This window comes from Crinia signifera, chromosome 5, assembly GCF_055691185.1.
Source record: "Crinia signifera chromosome 5, ASM5569118v1, whole genome shotgun sequence".
Classification (NCBI taxonomy): domain Eukaryota; kingdom Metazoa; phylum Chordata; class Amphibia; order Anura; family Myobatrachidae; genus Crinia; species Crinia signifera.
Window position 1 is genome coordinate 200,509,755 of NC_139221.1, and position 19,036 is coordinate 200,528,790.

The window sequence follows — 19,036 nt, forward strand, 5'->3', positions numbered from 1 at the left end:
GCTCCGTCCCTGCTCCTGGACTTTCCTGGTAATGTATGATTGCCATCACCTGTGGTAAAACACCTTTCTTATCAACTAACTAGCTCCCCACAGGTGATGGCAATCAGACATCACCAGGGAAGTCCAGGAACAGAGCATTTTCTTCCTCATGGAGAGGGTCAGGTAGGCAAGTATGCTCTCTACTTTATCACTTTTTGAAACTAGTGCATTTGGCCCTAGATCTGCCCGTGCGGTAATGATAAAAAACCCAACCACAAATTAAAGCGCTGCTTCACACTACGGCTGCACCCGAACAATCTAATAATGAGCAAGCATTAAACAATTAACCACTATGTTGCAGTCACATGATACATGTTCTCCGGGACGCGGCGGTCACATGACCCGATGTCATCGACATGCTGCTGGGCTGGCTGGAAATCTGCATTTTCCAGGACTAAACATGGCGGCTTCCACAGTTCATCTGTCGCATGCTGCTTTTTCTGTCAACCGATGCCCGCACTGCGTGAGCTGGGGACGCGGGGATGTGCTGGCCTGTGGGACCTGTCACTCCATAGCACTGTACAGTCCTCAGGTAAACACCTTTTAATAAATACAAGTATGAAGACTGCACGGTCATTCATGGCTGGGGGGAAGCAGATGAGTCCTGACAGCCTGAATTATATGATGTATCTAGTTAGAGACCTATTAATACCCAATGAATGTGTATATACAGGGTAAAACGTAATAAAAAAAAATCTCTGCTTACGGGTTTCTTTTCTATGACCATCCATAAATGTTATAAGTAATGTATAGTGCCAGCAGTGTACTATAGTTCATATGAACGTCAACAGTAAACTACACTACTGACACATTGCTACATAATTACCCAACGACCTCTAATTGCAAGTAAATAAGTTTCACATTATACATAGACATATAATTAATCTCCCTACCTTTTTATATATGGTCACCTGCTCAGTTTTTCTATATTTTATTATGCAAACTGTGTTGTCAGCATAGGCGTGCGCAGCCCATTTTATTAGGGGGTGCACCGTCAAAGGGGTGTGTCTAGCACCACCTATTGGGCATGTTGAGCATTGCCCATTGGGTGTGTCTAACACTGCCAACCATGCATGTTTAGCATCATCTATTAGTACTCACTAAAATATAAAATGTCTCTCAGCCAGAACATAATCTCCGGCCTATTTCAGTTTTAATATTCTTATTACTCTGTATAAAAGTACATGCATATAAAATAAAAAAATATATGGATGATGCAGGTATGTAGTGATATGACAACGGTCTAGTACAATTAACAATGCAAAACACACAATTGATTGATGGGCACTAATTTTAATGGAATACAGGTCTAAAAAGCAAAAGACTTTGGTAAAAGGTATTGCTGGTATTGCTAGCGACAGGTGTTGTTCATAAGGGTGGGCACAGCATTTGGGGGTGCCTGTGCACCCCTAACACTCAATGTGCGCACACCTATGGTTGTCAGTGATTTGCACAGTGTATGTTATTAGTCTGTAAGGTATATGTTAATAGACTGCATGGTGTATGTTTTTAGTCTGCACAGTGTATGTTAAAGGTTATTGCCAATCTATCTGGTTTATCTGTCCTATCTATCAAAAAGCAGCATGACTGCTCCCATTGCCATCCACTGTCCTGCCATTACTGCAGTAGTATTTGCTGTATCTGATGGTTATAAACTGCTCTCACAAGTAGAAAAATACACAGAATATCCATGACATTCCACACTATTGTGCTCTATAGTAACCATTGACTGACAGGATACCATATCTGCATGTTGCTTGATTTCTCTTGCCTGTCACTATAATTTGTTTTGTGTAGAATCTATTCTAGAATAGAGCTTGCAGTTCTGTTAGAATTGTATTCATCAGTGGAAATGATTTATCGCTTGCACTGCAGATTAATTATAATTCTCAGACATCAGTAACTTTAATTTTGAGATTGGTTACTGACACCGGAATTTTTCAGTCTGTCATTTACTGCAAAATAGATTGAAAACTGGTGCTCATAACTAACTATATTTTTGTGGCCAAATTTGACTGCTTCTTTATTTTAAAATGAGATCAATAAATATATCTATGCAAATTAAACTATATCAAATTAAAAGAGAATCACATATTAGTGACGCTGGACGTTGAATCGTTGTATACGAGTATAGAGCACTCCATTGGTCTAAGAGCAGTTAGATATTTTTTACAAATGGAATTCCATTTATTCATAAGTGGACTCCTTGACTTTATCTTATCACAAAATTATTTTACATTTATAGACTGATATTATTTGCAAACTATGGGCACTGCATTGGGGGCAGCATGTGCCCCTACATATGCAAATATGTTTTTGGGTTGGTGGGAACGAGAGACAGTGTTTAGCAAGGAAAACCGTAAATATACGAATCATGTTATTGCATGGTGGAGATATATAGACCACATCATGATGATATGGGAAGGAGACCAAGAAAAACTTCTCTTGTTGAACCACAATGATTTAAATATCAAACTTACTCACTATGCAAGTAAAGAATCAGTACCTTTTCTGGATCTTAACATCTATAGAAGCCAAGATTGAACCATTCAAACACAATTATACTGAAAGGAAACATCAACAAATACTATACTTCGCCAAACTAGTAATCATTTTCCCCCAATGGTGAAAAATCTCCCAAGATGAGAATTCCTACGGCTTCGGAGGAATTGTTCAGATCAGAAAAACTTTGAAATTCAATATCAAGAACTAGCTGAGAGATTAGGAGAACGGGGATACAGCAAGAGATCCATTAAAGAAGTGTCTCAAACAAGAAGAGACAATCTCATCTTTCCAAAAAGAAAAGAGAAGGAGAACACCACAAAGAAAATCAGATTTGGGTGCAATTATTGCAATGAATGGAAAACCATCCAAACAACAATACAAAAAAATGGTTGCAATGAGTTGGCGTCGCTCACCAAATCTACAGGATGAATTAGTCCACTCTCTGGTCTAGGTGGTTTCTTGATAAAATGACTAAGCACGGGTCTCTCTCTATGATTGAATACATCAATTATTAAGTCTTTATTTAAACATGACAATAAGATATATGAAGGTCGGGAACAGTGGCAGATTTAGACTTCTCTTCTGGGGGGGGCAGTTTACGGTTTAAACTTGACCCTCCCCTTCCAGTCCTGACTCCTCCCCTTCCCATTCCCGACTCCTCCCACTGCAAGACTGCAAATACCCCCCCTACTACTACTACTACTAATAATAATAATAATAAACCCTGCATGGGGGGTCTGCATTGCACACATATAGATAGCACACCACAAACACACATGCACATTTCACATCACACACAGCTCATCCGAAATACATACATAGTATATCACACATACTAACAAACTGTATGTGCAGCCGGACAGTGCACACACAAGGGAGCTCCAGGCTGTCGCTGCTCCTGCTCATCAGGTGACTTCATCCTGAAACCGGGCACACAACAGGCACACACCCACCGTGCTGCAGACACAGCCCATCCCGCACTGTCTGTGCACAATCACGGTGGCAAACCACCTAATTTACAGGCCACCAGCCAAAAGGACAGCATTATGGGGAGAGAAAGCCCAGCTATATCAGCTACTGGGTGAGAGAGGTGGCGTCATCACCTCCCCATCATCACTACAATCATTACTTAGTAGGTGCGGGTGCAGATGCGGCCGGCGGCAGTGAGGAGTATACCCCTCGCCCAGGGCCGTCTTAGCAGTGGGTAAAGCCATGCACTGCCCATTCTCCCCTCCTAGGGGTGGGGGGTGCTATCAGCAGCAGCTTTGATGTCCCACGGGTGGCAGGGGGTGCTCTATCTTCCACTCAACATGTAGGACCTGGAGCAGTAACTTCTGCTAATTACTTCTTTACTGCACAGGTGGTGGGATTGAGAACACTAACGTGTGGCAGGGGGCACTGAGCTGAATAAAGGGTCCCTTGTAAATGACTTCCAGGGAGGTAGTGGGTGTTTTATATGCAGAGGAGGTTTGGATAATGGAGTGGGCTTAAAATTCGTCATTTTCAGGTGGAAGGGCAGCTTGTTTGACTGCAGATATCGCCATTATCTGGAAATAGATTTCTTAGCCTTCAATAGTATAAAAACCTAGAGTCCCACCTTTCAGGAGGTGCTGGGAACTTGGGAATCAGAGATCAGGAACCAGAGCAATCCAGTGACAAACATATAAAACTGTACACCAGACGTTTGGAGCTGGAGCAGGGACCGGCTGCTGGAAGGCAGATATCTCTAGTTCTGGGCAAGATAGAGACAAGACACTAGTGTCCTCAGAAAGGGGAGAGTCCCAGCTTTTGGCATATACTCTAAGTCAGACAGAACCTGAGAAATATGACTCGGAAATGCAATTAACAGGTTGGATGTGGACTGCTGCTTTGAAGTTGGATATCTCCAGTTCCCCAGGGCCTATTTTTCAAAATTCTGGTATCCCTGGAAAAAGGGGATCCTCAGCTATCAGCATAGTGATTCCACTGGCCTGGGGGGGGGGGGGGGGGGAATAAGTTAATATGTGGACTCCTATAGGATCGTTCTTTTTGAGCACAAATAGAGTAATAACACCACATAGCACCATTAGGACACTTACCTCATGAGGTGGATAAATACATGTCTCCATATGGGAAAAGGGGTTTTCCTCTTCTTACGCTTCCTTTTTCTCCTCTTGTTTCTCTTCCTCCTCATAGCAATGAGTAATATACTAATGGTACCGATTAGGATTACAAAAAACTTATAAAATACGGGCAGTACGGATGGTGTAATGGTTAGCATTATTGCCTCACAGCACTGAGGTCATGGGTTCGATTCCCACCATGGCTCTAACTGTGCGGAGTTTGTATATTCTCCCCGTGCTTGCGTTGGTTTCCTCCGGGTACTCCTGGGTTCCTCCCACAATCCAAAAATATACCGGTAGGTTAATTGGCTTCCAACAAAATTAACCCTAGAATGTCTGTGTGTGCGTGTACATGTGGATAGGGAATATAGAGTGTATGCTCCACTGGGGCAGGGATTTATGTGAATGTTCAAATATTGTTTGTAAAGCGCTGCGGAATATGTGTGCACTATATAAGAAACTGTTAATAAATAAAATACTATCACTAGGGTACTTATACATACACTTGTATATCTTTACACATATTCTCACTAATAAATCAGGACAATATTGTATTTTCTTCATACAGTAACTACACAAGGTTTTTTTTTTTTTTTATTCCAATTTTTTTTCACTTAGTAGCACTATTATTACTGTTCACGCTGCATACTATGGGGGAAAAAAAGAGTGAAAGAAGTCTTTTGCATATATAACCAGTGCTGCAGTTAACCCTTAGACACACGGGGCCAAATGTAATAGGGTGAGAGATTCAGAAAATGAGAGATTTTGGGAGAGTCATGTTTTTTAAAGCAGCAATAAATTACATGGCAAAATCAACCTGGTTTTGCAGTGTAATTGATTGCTGCTTTAAAAAAAGGTGAAAACTCTCCCAAAATCTCTCACTTTCTGAAACTCTCACCCTATTACATTTGGCCCACTGTTTAAACTATGGGGGAAATTTACTAAGATATGTATTCTACTTCACATGTGATATTGCCATGGGCAACCAAGCAAAATCTACTTATTTATTTAGCACCCCCTAGAACAATGATTTTCAACCTTTTTACCTTGCGGCACACTAAATAAGTTTTAAAAATTACCAAGGCACACCATGAGATCCCCACAGGGCAAAACACATTGGACCCCACAGAAAAAAACTAAACCTATTGTCCCCCCATATAAAAAACAATCACACTGGTCACTTAGTAAATATCCCCCTATATCTTTCTGTGTATATATTTCTCTCACATATTTCAATTGATAACGTACACATATTAAAAGGATGTTATATTCACATTTACTATAATTTTCACTTTATTAACACTCTTTACTTTTGATCTCATTTTATCTCAGTTTATTTTGAGTAGCCCTAATAGAAATAGGAGGTACACACACACACACACACACACACACACACACACACACACACACACACACACACACACACACACACACACACACACATATATTGATGATGATGAGTGGTGCACTAAGTGCTAACAACCTATTTAGTGATACAAATGATGTGGTGTGACAGTGAACAATCAATAAATATCAAATAAATACACTCCAAGAAAATACAAGGGGCTGCAAGAAGTCTCAGGTGGTCACGCTTTTCCGACGTGACCGATTTAAAGATAGAGTCAATAGTAGACAGCTGCGCCTTCAGTGGAAAACAGAAAAAGGGGGAGTTGGTGGGATATTAGAGAAAACAGCCAAGGGATAGGTACTCATTGAGTCCTGCGGGATGGATAGTATTGAGTCTAAAAATCCATTTGGCCTCCAACTGGAGAAGTTTTTTATCTCTGTCGCCCCCACGTATGTTGGCAGCAATCTGGTCAATCATCTTGTATTTCAGTGTCGGGAGTGGATGCTTCAGATCCCTGAAGTGCCGTGCCACTGGCTGATCTGATGGGGCTCCCTCCAACGCTGATTTAATCGCTGAGCGATGGGCTGCCATCCGTTCTTTAAAAGTTCTTGTAGTTTTGCCCACGTATATCAATCCACAGGGACATCTGATGGTGTAGATTATATAGCGGCTGGAACAAGTGAGCACCTGTTTGATCCTAATGCGCTGCACTGTGTGCGGATGGGCAAAGGAGTTGCCTGGTTCTAGGTAGCCACAGGTAACGCACCCTGTGCACCTGTAGTTCCCCGGTTTTCTGGACAAGAAGTGTTGTTTAGGAATTGCTCCGAAGCCTGTGACATCCGTCTTGATGACCCTTGACTTTTTATATTTTATATTAAATATACAATTTTCTAAGTTACATTTCGGGGTCTCCCCCGTCGTCAGGACAGAAATGGTGAATTTCTGTCCTGACGACGGGGGAGACCCCGACACGTTGACAAACTTCATGACTGAGCAATAAACCAGTCCTTTGTTTTCACCTATTTGGAGTCCCCGAGTGCCCTTTTTCTTGGATTTGTACAATCGGAGCTGCAAAGGTCCCAACTGTAGGCACCGGGGCAAGCTACTTTGGCTTAACCCAAGCCCGGGAATGCCAGTTCTTCTGGATACATACATACATACATACATACATACATACATACATACATACATACACACATACACACATACACACATACACACATACACAAAAAGGAGAGACCCCTTCCTGCGCTAATAAAATAGAAGCAGCACCTCTGAAGGGTTCTCTGCTAGACTAAGACCCAGTCGAATAGAAATGGAAAAAGGGGGGAATCAGAGTGCGCTAGTATACAATAAATGTAACTTAGAAAATTGTATATTTAATATAATATATAAAAAGTACATAATGTACAATAAAAGCAAACCCTTAATAGGGTATCACAGATACATAAATGGTGAACATCAATAATAATTGCTTAATTCAGAAGTTCTTGATCTCAGATAGAAGGCCCAACGCGTTTCTTCAAATCATGACTTCATCAGGGGCAAATATTGCAATCAGCAGTAACTGTAAGTTGTAATAATACATAACATCAATAATAAATCCATACTGTAATGTCAAAAGAACAAGAAGAGGAGATGGAAGAGGAGAAACAATAACCAAGATGGATGAACCACAATTGACACAATGAAATTGCCCATGAGCACCACGTGGTGATTAGTAATTATACACATACCTATACGTGTTCTATGCACCAAAAACTCTGGAGTTTGGTGTCTCAGAAAACAATCCGGTACGTTTCCAGCAATCTATATAGATTTATTCAAAATATCACAATCTGACCCATATACTTAAAACAGACTTCATAGGTAGAGATTTTTTACATACCGGAATAATACAAGGGATGTTCCTAATGTGGCATATGTGATCAAAAGATTTTTGCCAGATGAAACAGAATCGTCAAACAAATCTAATGATAAAATAATCTCAGTTTTAGTGCAAAATTACAGTCCAAAGAAAACATGCAAGTTCATTTCTTCGTTTAGGCATCAACAAAGGAAAATACTTACTAGCAAAGAGTAGGAGCAGTCACATACAGCAGGGGTTCACCAGTGTGAATGATAGCCCTGTGTCTCTTGTGTGTATATATAGCCCAGGAGGTGTGACATCACTTCCGGGTTACTAATAGCTATAATAACGCTATAAAAGTGATGTACAAATATTGTGTTATATTGAGGCTGCAGTACAGCACTAAAGCGCCTCATAATCTAGTGAAGACATCTGAAATGGTGCAAAAAACGCTATCCTAAACGTTATTTTTAAGCCGGTGGAACGCATAATTACTGGCGTGCGTTCCAACCGGCAGCCATTTTGAAAGACGGAAGGGGGAGTGTACAAGGGAAATATGGATCGCAAAGTGCGTTCCATAGTGCGGATGTGACGTTCCGCTTTTGGAGCCATGAGCGCTATCTTTAAAGAAGTTTTTTAAAGCCGGTGGAACGCATAATCACTAGCGTGCGTTCCATCCGGCGGCCATTTTGAAAAGGCGGAAGGGGCAAGTGTGCAACTGTATATGGATCGCAGAGTGCGTTCCATAGCACGGATGTGACGTCCCGCTGAAGGAGGGGCAGTATACCTACTACACAATCTAAGTGAACACAACATTCTACATAATTGCAAGTGCTCATACGGGGCTTAGTCGGTGGAACGCTCAATTGCCAATGCGTTTCAACCGACAGACATTTTGTGAAATAGATTATTCTAAAGAATGTAAAGAATGTGATGGCTGTGACTTTCATTAAAAAAGTGACTATGTGATGGCCCGGACATCAGATTTTAGGTCCAAGTGGAAAAAATACAAGTGTGAAGAAAGATTTTAATAATATAAATGGACATCAGATTTACGTGGGAAAAATACATATATAGAGAAAAAATATGTAGAGAAAAATATAGAGAAAAATATGAGAACAATATTATGTAAAGAAATTCCTTTGACATATCTATATGTCAAAAATATAAGTGCATATACACATGTATATACAATGTAGTAGTATTTCAAAAAAATTGGAAAAATTAGAGCCTACCCGTCAGAATTGAACTTGCATTTACAACATAAACCAATTTCTTAGCAAATTAGTGAGATAGTACTTATAAGAAAAATGGTAGGAGATAAGGGAGTAAAGATAAGTTGGTGGTTAAATAAATGCCACTACGTCTATGCCTTCGTTGAGGCCTTTGGGTTTGAGAGTGTCTACACCAGAGATGGTCGCTGATAATCAGGAGACTCTGCCGGGGGAAGAGGCAGGGAAATAGCTGATCGCGACCATCAGGGGCTGCACACGGGAGCGCGCACCCGGCGATTCATCGCCGACAGCACACACAAATCACTGGCAATATGGTCGCTCAGCGACTATATTCCCAGCGATATGTGCTGAAATTGCACCCGTGTGTACGCACCATTAGAGTTATTCACTAAATGAATGTTGTGTCACTTACACATAAATTGCAGCTGGATCAATTACTGCCTCACAGGATTATCAAAAATCCTAGCTCTGAGAACATTAGCTTCTAAGCTGATACACCTTTTAAGTTAAGGTTCACAAGTCACGTGTCTCCCTTCTCCTGTCTTATTTTTGTAATATACTATTCCTATAATCATAGGTGTGTGTTTTATTTTTAATGCATATCAATACATTTTTTATAAATTTTAATATAAATTAAATTCAAAATAAGAAGTGCCCCAACAAAAAAAGTCATCCTTTCCTTTCCATATTTCCTGATATGTCCATACTTATGACTCTAGGGTGCACCACCAACAAAGTTACTTTCTGGGACATTTGAGTCAGTTAATTAACCTGTATGTTGGTTTCATATACAGTTGTGCTCATAAGTTTACATACCCTAGCTGAATTTGTGATTTTTCTGGCCATTTGTCAGAATATGAATGATAACTCACAAACTTTTCTTTCACTCATGGTTAGTGGTTGGGTGAAGCCATTTATTGTCAAACAATTGTGTTTACTCTTTTTAGTTCATAATGACAACAGAAACTACCCAAATTACCCTGATCAAAAGTTTACATACCTTGGAGATTTTGGCCTGATAACATGCACACAAGTTAACACAAATGGGTTTGAATGGCTACTAAAGGTAACCATCCTTACCTGTGATCTGTTTGCTTGTAATCAGTGTGCGTGTATAAAAGGTGAGTTTCTGGTCTCCTGAAAGACCCTTGCATCTTCCATCCAGTGCTGCACTCCCGTATCTGGATTCTGAGTCATGGGGAAAGCAAAATAATTGTCAAAGGATCTGCGGGAAAAGGTAATTGAACTGTGTAAAACAGGAAGGGGATATAAAAAGATATCCAAGCAATTGAGAATGCCAATCAGTAGTGTTCAAACTTTAATTAAGAAATGGAAAATGAGGGATTCTGTGGAAACCACATCACGTTCTGGTAGACCAAAAAAAAATTCAGCTACATCTACCAGGAAAATTGTTCAGGATACAAAGAAAAATCCACAAATAACTTCAGCTGAAATACAGGGCTCTTTGAAAAAAAGTGGTGTGGTTGTTTCAAGATGCACAATAAGGAGGCATTTGAAGAAAAAGGGGCTGCATGGTCGAGTCGCCAGAAGAAAGCTGTTACTACGCAAATGCCACAAAGCATCCCGCTTACAATACTCCAAACAGCACAGATACAAGGCTCAAAACTTCTGGAACAAAGTAATTTGGAGTGATGAGACCAAAATTTAACTTTTTGGCCACAACCATAAACGTTACATTTAGAGAGGAGTCAACAAGGCCTATGATGAAAGGTACACCATTCCTACTGTGAAACACAGAGGTGGATCGCTGATGTTTTGGGATGTGTGAGCTACAAAGACACTGGAAACTTGCTCAAAATTGATAGCAAGATTAATGCAGCATGTTATCAGAAAATACTGGAGGAAAATTTGCACTCATCAGCCTGGAAGCTGCGCATGGGACGCACTTGGACGTTCCAACATGATAATGATCCAAAACACAAGGCCAAGTCGACCTGTCATTGGCTACAGCAAAATAAGTGAAGGTTCTGGAGTGGCCATCTGTCTCCTGACCTCAATATCATTGAGCCACTCTCAGATCTCAAACATGCAGTTCATGCAAGACAGCCCAATGATTTACAGGAATTAGACTCTGTTAAAGGACCCCTCTGCCAGTACATAGCCGTCCAAGCCAATGCCTGCTTAAGGAGGAGGCATTGAAGAAATTACTGTAAGCCGCAGATTAAAGTTAGCCAGAGGATGTGCCAGAAACGGTTGAGTAGCTGGAGCATGGGCCCAGTAGGCTCCACAAGACTGTAAGAACCCTGGTGGCAGAGACAGTATCCATCTCCCGGTTCGAGGACCCAGCAGAGGTCCATGGGATTCCTGAGCTGCCTGCTCGAAAAGGAGCCTTGATCGGGTGGCAACATTGAGGAGGAGGAGAGAAGAGGATCGTGGACGACAGTTAATCTGATAGGAGCTGGTGGTGGAAGCTGCTGCCGACCGATGATGTAACTGCAAATCCTTTCCTGCAATGTAATAGTAAAGGCATGCACGCCACTTTAGGCAGAGTGCGTCTCAGCGGATGCAATCACTGCTGTTATCCAGACACATCCGACCCCCTACTGCGCTGAGAGCAGCTGTCCGCTCTTCCAGCCTAATCTCATTGCCACCTGCTCTCAGCATGTCAGCATGACGGGGGGCAGTAGAAGGGCGCATATTAAAACATTTTAAAGGGGCGTATTAAGAAGTTAAAAAAAATGGGCAGGGCACAGCGCCCTACAAAAACAGCCTGGAGAGTATTTACTTGTTTGGAATAAAATATTGTCACTGTTCATAATCTTGTATACGGTATGTATTTCTGCTTTTTAACTTTTAAGATACATTTTACACACACGTTTTTACAAATGTATTATGATCTTGTTTAAATATATCTATATTTAATTATTTACTGTCATTCTTTATTTAGCACACTCATATAGAATTAGGAGAGCGCAAGGTATAAATCCCTTTATTAACTGTTCATAATAGGGTTAGTAGAATGGGATGCGTAAGTTAAAGTTGCCGTAATGATGTGTATGATGATATGATTTGTAAAAAAGACTGTCCATTAAAATTTATGTTGTATTAAGTATGCTGTTTCCATCAAGACGTCACTCTAATACTAACTTCTAATACCAACTTCTGATTACTATATTTTAGTGTACAGTCTTTTCTATGAATCATACCATCATCCACATCATCGCAGCGACTTTAACTAATGCATCCCATTCTACTATCCCTATCGTGAACAGTGATATTTATTTTCGAACATGTAAATGTTTTTTTATTATTGTTTAATGATCATTTATGATTATTATTAGTATTACGTACATTTCTTTACTAATTAATTTTATTGCATTGGTCTTATCTTATCGGTCTCGTTTACATTTCTTCTCTTAGTTCCATGTGGTACAAGTACCTAAATTAGACTGCCGCTTAAATGGAAGACCCATTGCTCTATATTCATTACTTTTTTTTAATTGCTTAAGTTTCCAGTGTTTAAAAGTCTTCCCCACATTTTTTCCTGGTTCCATTGCAAAGCGACTGTTAAGCTACATCCTTTTTTTATCTTTATTTTTGGTATAAAATTAGTTACTAGAAAACATTCTGTTATTACTTCTGCCAGAGCAAAATGCAGTAGTCATTAGAAACACAATTGTAATTTTAGTGCCTATTTATTATGCCCATTTTGTATTAAAGTATGCAGAAACAGTAGTTTCTGCATAATTGTATGTGTTCCCACTATGTACTAACAGATTAATGCAGGCAATTTAGCAGAAAGCAGAGGAGAGGATGAGCCAGTAGGGGAGTAAAAGTAGGCTGCTTCATGTAAAATTGTTAAGTTTGGTGCAAGATTCCTGATCATTTATATGCGATATTCATAAAAAAAATAATTAAATTGATATAGCATTTTTTTGTGTATTCTGACCCAATATTCTAAGGGGTATATTCAATGCTGATCAGGCGAGCTATGACGGCGAGCAGTGCCTATTGCTCGTCGTCAAAGCCCTCCCTCAGTATTCAACTCTCCCCCTGCACTCGCTTTTTCCACCTCGCTATTTCTAAAAAGTGAGGTGGAACAGCGAGTGCGGCCATCATAACAGCGAGGCTCGCAACCCTCGCCGTTCGGGGGGAATCCTTGCCGTTTTCTGATGGAAAGGATACCCCCGGAACATAGAATACGGCTGGCCGGCAAGTGGGTTAAACGGCGAGGATGGCTTTCTTTTGATGATCCTCGACGAAAACAAGCCATCCTTGCCATAAAAACCCCCTCGCCGGCTGCATTTAATACACCCCTAAGGGGTAACACAAAAGTTAAATTTCTTCTTCCTACTTCATGGCAGCCTTTACAATGCATTTATCCCTCTCTTCCTCCTATATAGACAGGTCGTTTCACCCAGGATCTAGCTCCTCCTCTTCCTCTCCCTATATAGTTCAGCACCTCCCCTATAGCCATAGTCCTTTTTCCTGACTCCTCTATCAAGTCACAAGTAGTTAGATGTTAGGTTATTTTTTGTTTTATGTCCCAGTAGGCTGGTTATGCTGCTGGGCCTGGGCGGTGTGGGTTGGCGGTGCCTTACCCTATTCTGATGTCCTGGCCGGTGATGTGGACATGCTCCTTCTAAATCACGACTCCCCTGGTCTGGGTATGGATGTGTGGGGTTCTGAGGCCGGGCACTTGGTGAAAAGCAGTGGCGGCATCTCCAGCGGCTGTTACAGTCTGCCGCATGCTTCACTGTATTCACGTCTCTGCTAGTTCTGGCGGGCACTTGTGAAACACATGGTCTGCATTCCATTGCAGATCGCGTACATTCCAGGACCAGGAAGTAGGGTATATAAAGCGCTTGGCTGGTGTAACAGGCGCAGTTTTTGCAAAATACTGTTGCATTTGTGCTGTAAGGATTGCTGGTCAGGAGAATGGAGGATGCCTCTCCAAAAACAAATGTACCGCCGCCCAGGTAAGTCCTCTTAAGATCAAAAAGAAAAAGAAGAGAGCGCACTGTGTTGATTTAACAATTTAATATATTTAAAAAGAATATAAAAAGAAACAATTATAATACACATAACCATACATATAAAATAAAAATGTTAAAAGCAATAGTAATCGATATCCAGTATTAATGATGAGGTATCCAATCAATATTGAAACGATTTCATTTGAATTATTTGTAAAGTCCCATCACTTGATGTAGACCAGCTCTGTATATATGTCTATAGATTAGACTATACACCTCCGTTTTCCGCTACTACCAGCGGAGCTAAGTTGTGCTGAGAGCCACCGTCGGGTGCAGACCGTCCGTCCCCCGTCTCCCGATACCCTCTGGATGTTGTGTGAGGGAAGAGACGTCTTACTCGCCGGCCTGATGTTGTAGCACGCTGTAGAGTTCGCCACAGGTCACTCACAGAGGGCGGCCAATCTTGCGGTAATCCTGGGAACCAGTTTAAGGGTACAGGCTGGAGCAGGGTTCAAGATGATTTTTGCAGAGCAATGCTGGAGGTATGACAGGCTTGACGCGTTTCTCCGTCCTACACACACAACGGTTTCCTCAGAAGCTCTCGAGCTCTTGCCCTACACCCTCCAGTAAGTTGGAAGAGAAATTACATACACTGGATGTGGTTAGAGCCATTAAAGTTATTTGGATAGGTCTAGAAGTTTTAGGCAGGTTTAGTGTTCATTCTACCACCCGCCATATTTGAAAACCCATGCAGTTCCTCTTCCTTGCCTGGGGTGTCGCTGTCTGCTGTAGTGCTTCTAGCACAGTGTGGTCTGTATATCAGCACTGATAAGCAAACCAGACCTGTGCTAGAAACACCACAGCAGACAGCGACACCCCAGGCAGGGAAGAGGAACTGCATGGGTTTTCAAATATGGCAGGTGCTAGAATGAACACTAAGGTTGAGTCATTGTTTGTTGTCCCTATGGGAGCAAAGAAGGGATTTGCTCCCTTGAAACAAACAATGTCAAGGTGGTTTAAAGAAGTGATCTCCTTCACCTACAGGAAAGTGGGACGCATGGTCCCAGAAGGTATAAAGGCACACTCGACCAGGGCAATGGCGGTTTCATGAGCAAGAGAGGCAAATATTTAGGCTAAGGAAATATGCCAAGTAGCCACTTGGTCATCTCTGCATACCTTCTCCAAGCATTATGCGCTGAATGTGTCTGAGAATCCGTTTGGAACTGAAGTCTTCCGTCAAGCATTGGCTTAAGGTATTGTATTCCCTCCCTACTGCTTTGGTACATCCCATTGTAAAGGCTGCCATGACTATGGCTATAGGAGAGGTGCTGAACTATATAGGGAAAGGAAGAGGAGGAGCTAGATCCTGGGGGAAAAACTACCTGTCTAAATAGGAGGAAGAGAGGGATGAACCCTTTGTAAAGGCTGCCATTAGGTACTCTGAAGAAAAGGAATTATCGTGAGTATAATCTGCTGCTTTTGATTAATTACACGCATATCTTATAACTCATTTATATACAAGTGTGCCTCAAGCCAATGTCTTTAACTTTTGAAATACTACCCACTTATTTCTTGAATACTTGATCTAGTTAACAATGCTCAGATTTTGTTGTTTGTTTTTTATTGTTTGTTTTTCTACCTTGTGGAATCGGCCCCAAAGCCTCCTATCCAGTTTTTTTGAGAAATCCGTAAAGACATTACTGTCAGATCTTGGAATTTTTTATGTCTAAAGCCGGGTGCACTTTATACAATTATCTGGCAGATCTAAAAATTATATGCTATGTGCTGCATACAGTACAGCCAAGTGTTATCTTATAAATTTCTTCAGCTCTACAGCTACAGTTAGACCAGAAGGTCAGAATTTTTTGTCAAAGGACGTACACACTCATAAAAATATCTCATTATGTACCGAATGCTCTCTGATTGGACAATCTCTCTGTGGTTCATAGCATTCATCTAATCTGCAAGTGTGTACCCAGCTTCAGTGCTAAAAGTCAGGAGCAGTGTAGTATTGTGAAAGAGATTGGTATTATTACTTGTTAATTATGATTATTGTAAGTTGTGCTGGGCATACTTGCCTATTTTTTTTTTTTTATTGTCTTCTTCAGAAGAAGCTCGCAGAGGGCAGTGATGAGAGTGTGACAGCTTTTGCATGATCAGACCCCACACATCACAATAAAGTTCAGTGAATCGTGCATATTTAAATAGGGTTGGGACCTAATATACTGTATTGCAATAAACATAAAAGTGCATCATTAGGCCCTTCCCCTTCCACAAGGACCACGGATTCCTGTTTTTGTTCTCCCCATTCTGCCCACTTCACTAGGAAGTGAGCATGATGCTGGAGGAGTTTCCAATCTTCTAGGTATGTGACGGACTATCCGAAAGGTTGAGCCTTCCATATGTTTCTGGAGAGTTTCGTAAGTACAGTATGACACCCCATTCAATTACTGGCCTGATCAGCACATACCGGTAATCAGTGTATTGCCTCTATGAAGTAGCAATTATTGGACTGTCAGCCATGCAAAGTTTCCAACATGTCTGAAAGATCCAATAATTGGTGCTTCAGTTTCAACTATCAGATAGCCCAGAAGCATCCAATATTGTTGTCAAAATCAGATTTTTGGCAACAGATAATTGATCTGACAGACCTTTTTATCTGTGGATGTATGCCCAGTATTATTCTGGGAGTTAGCAGAAAATGTGGTCAATTACCATATATACTCGAGTATAAGCCTACTTTTTCAGAACATTTTTTATTCTGAAGTCAATAAGCTGAGTCAATAAGTTTTTCCAGTTTTTTTTGTTGTAAAATTAGGTTCCTCGGCTTATATTCGGGGCAACTAATATACGAGTATATACGGTATGTATTTGTTAATATTTTTTTGTTCTTTTAGAAAAAAACTGTGATAAACACTCTTAATGGGCATACTGGAAGAGTAAACTGTGTGCTGTGGATTCAGAAACATGATTGCAGTAAGTATTTTTAACCTTATCTGTGTCAGCAGTCTAGGACATTTGTGTTGTCTGGCATCCTATTAGGCTGATCCCATTAGCTGTGAGTTTCTTCCACGGACTCCATGGGTTATTTTCATCACTCTCTGTGTGAGGCACTGGTGGCAATGTTGGTCTTTGATTCTACAGTGCGCACTCTAGGGAAAGTGCCTTGAAATCACCCTGAACTTCAAAAAGTGGCAAATAAGATTTGATACCTGAAAAATTGTGAAAAGGTACAGGAAATTGATGAAGAAAATCATATAACCGGAACAAAATATCTAGGGTAGCTATCGAGCATTCATGTCAACCACATAAGATGTAAGGGTCAGTACAGGCAAAAACATGTATACTCCCCTTAGCTGGTTGTGGTGGTCAATGATTTCATGATACGTTGTAGATGGGTGAATATAGATGATCTATCTATCTTTACACATATAGGGGGTCATTCTGGTTGGCTTGCTAAGCAGCAGTAGTTTGCTGCTTAGCTCGCCTTCTAACGCCAACTACCACCACTCAGCGAATATCCCTACCACACTGCGAATAGATGTTTTGCATATACCCTGCATTTTCTTGGCTTCACCCAGCATTTTTTGTGGGTATGCCCAGGAAACGCAGGGAGTTTGCACGCGAACGCCTCCCGTCCGCCTCCACTCCCTCCACCCTCTCTGTGCAAGCGCCATGGAGTCTATGCAAGTCCGTGTTGTGCCAGCACAGAAGCCCTGCACATGCGCATAAGCAAATATGCGCATGTGCATTGCTTCAAAGTGGGTCCCCATTGCGAACACGCAGGGGGCCGATTAGATTAGAATCAGGCCCATTATGTATAGGGCATAAGTGTAACCTACTCACTGAAGCATATAGCGTTGTGACGGCGACATCCTCTATTGGCCTTGCATGCAGAACTGATGGAAGATCTTGCTAGATAGGGCACCTCTGCCCTGTCGCTGCTTGCATCAGGTGTTGTTCTTGCACTTGCTGATGCTGTCTCCCCATGCAGGCGATGTTGCTGGCTGTATGCATCTTATATCGTGTATCCAGTATAACAACACTTGTATGGTTCAGTGGAAACATCACATTTTTCTTGCAAAATAGTCAACAAAATACTTAATTTAATATTTATCCCCCCAGTAGTAAAAACAATAAGGGGGAATTCAATTAAGGGTGGAAAATAGAAAAAAAGTGCAGCGTGTAGTTTTTTGCAGCTGCAGGGTTTTGCTATATAAAAGCTGAAAATCGCTGCGTCTTTTTTCACGCTTGGCTTAATTAGTCTGTAATACGTCACCTTTGCAATTTATTATTTTAAAGTTGATTTCGACAATCATGCTTCCTTGAACATTTTAATAGTGGTAGATCAGTATACTTGTATCATTGATTTTTAAGTTGTCTTTATTATGGATTTAAGAATTGGGATGTTCAATGTATACTTATTGAGACTTCTTATTTTAATTTAAATACAATATTTGACAACTGTTTCTGTATCTTCTAGTATAAAAAATGTTTTCCTCTGTACTTGATTTAGTAAATGTCACAATCTCTATAATCTCAAAATGTTCATATTTTGTCTATTACATCATGTAAAAATATTTTTAAACATTTAAATCTGCATTGCAACTTTTTTTAATATATAAATGTCATTAATAAATGGTCTGACAAAACATATTAACTAGTAATACATTAAAATATTTAATCCATGCTATCCGCATTTCTCTAATAGAGTATGTTTTTAAGGTGCTGAAACAGAACTGGTCTCTGGTGGATCTGATAAAAAGGTGATCATTTGGAAGACAAAGGACTGTCAGGTATTCAGATTCTTTATCACTGAATTGATATTATATATTGTACTGTACATCCGTCACCACAGTGGCAAGCTGTGACGGCGAGCAGTGCCGGTAGCTTGCAGGTCAGGATTCAACTGACCCCCCCCTGCACTCGCCGTGTCCACTTTGCTGTTTTTTTTTTCAGCGAGGTGGAAACGGCTATTGTGGCTGTCTAAACGGTGCGGGTTGCTGCTATATGCAGCGGGC

At 40.8% G+C, this 19,036-nt stretch overlaps 1 protein-coding gene across 1 annotated transcript in view; it reads left to right on the plus strand.

Moving 5' to 3' along the window:
- Positions 1-357: 357 nt before the first annotated feature.
- ELP2 (elongator acetyltransferase complex subunit 2) overlaps positions 358-19,036 on the plus strand; it is a 159,478-nt gene continuing 140,799 nt past the window's right edge. The window contains exons 1-3 of the mRNA XM_083188429.1: positions 358-571; positions 16,913-16,991; positions 18,741-18,811. Coding sequence (XP_083044555.1) covers positions 377-571; positions 16,913-16,991; positions 18,741-18,811 — 345 coding nt within the window. The 5' untranslated portion in view covers positions 358-376. The remainder of the gene's footprint in view (positions 572-16,912; positions 16,992-18,740; positions 18,812-19,036) is intronic.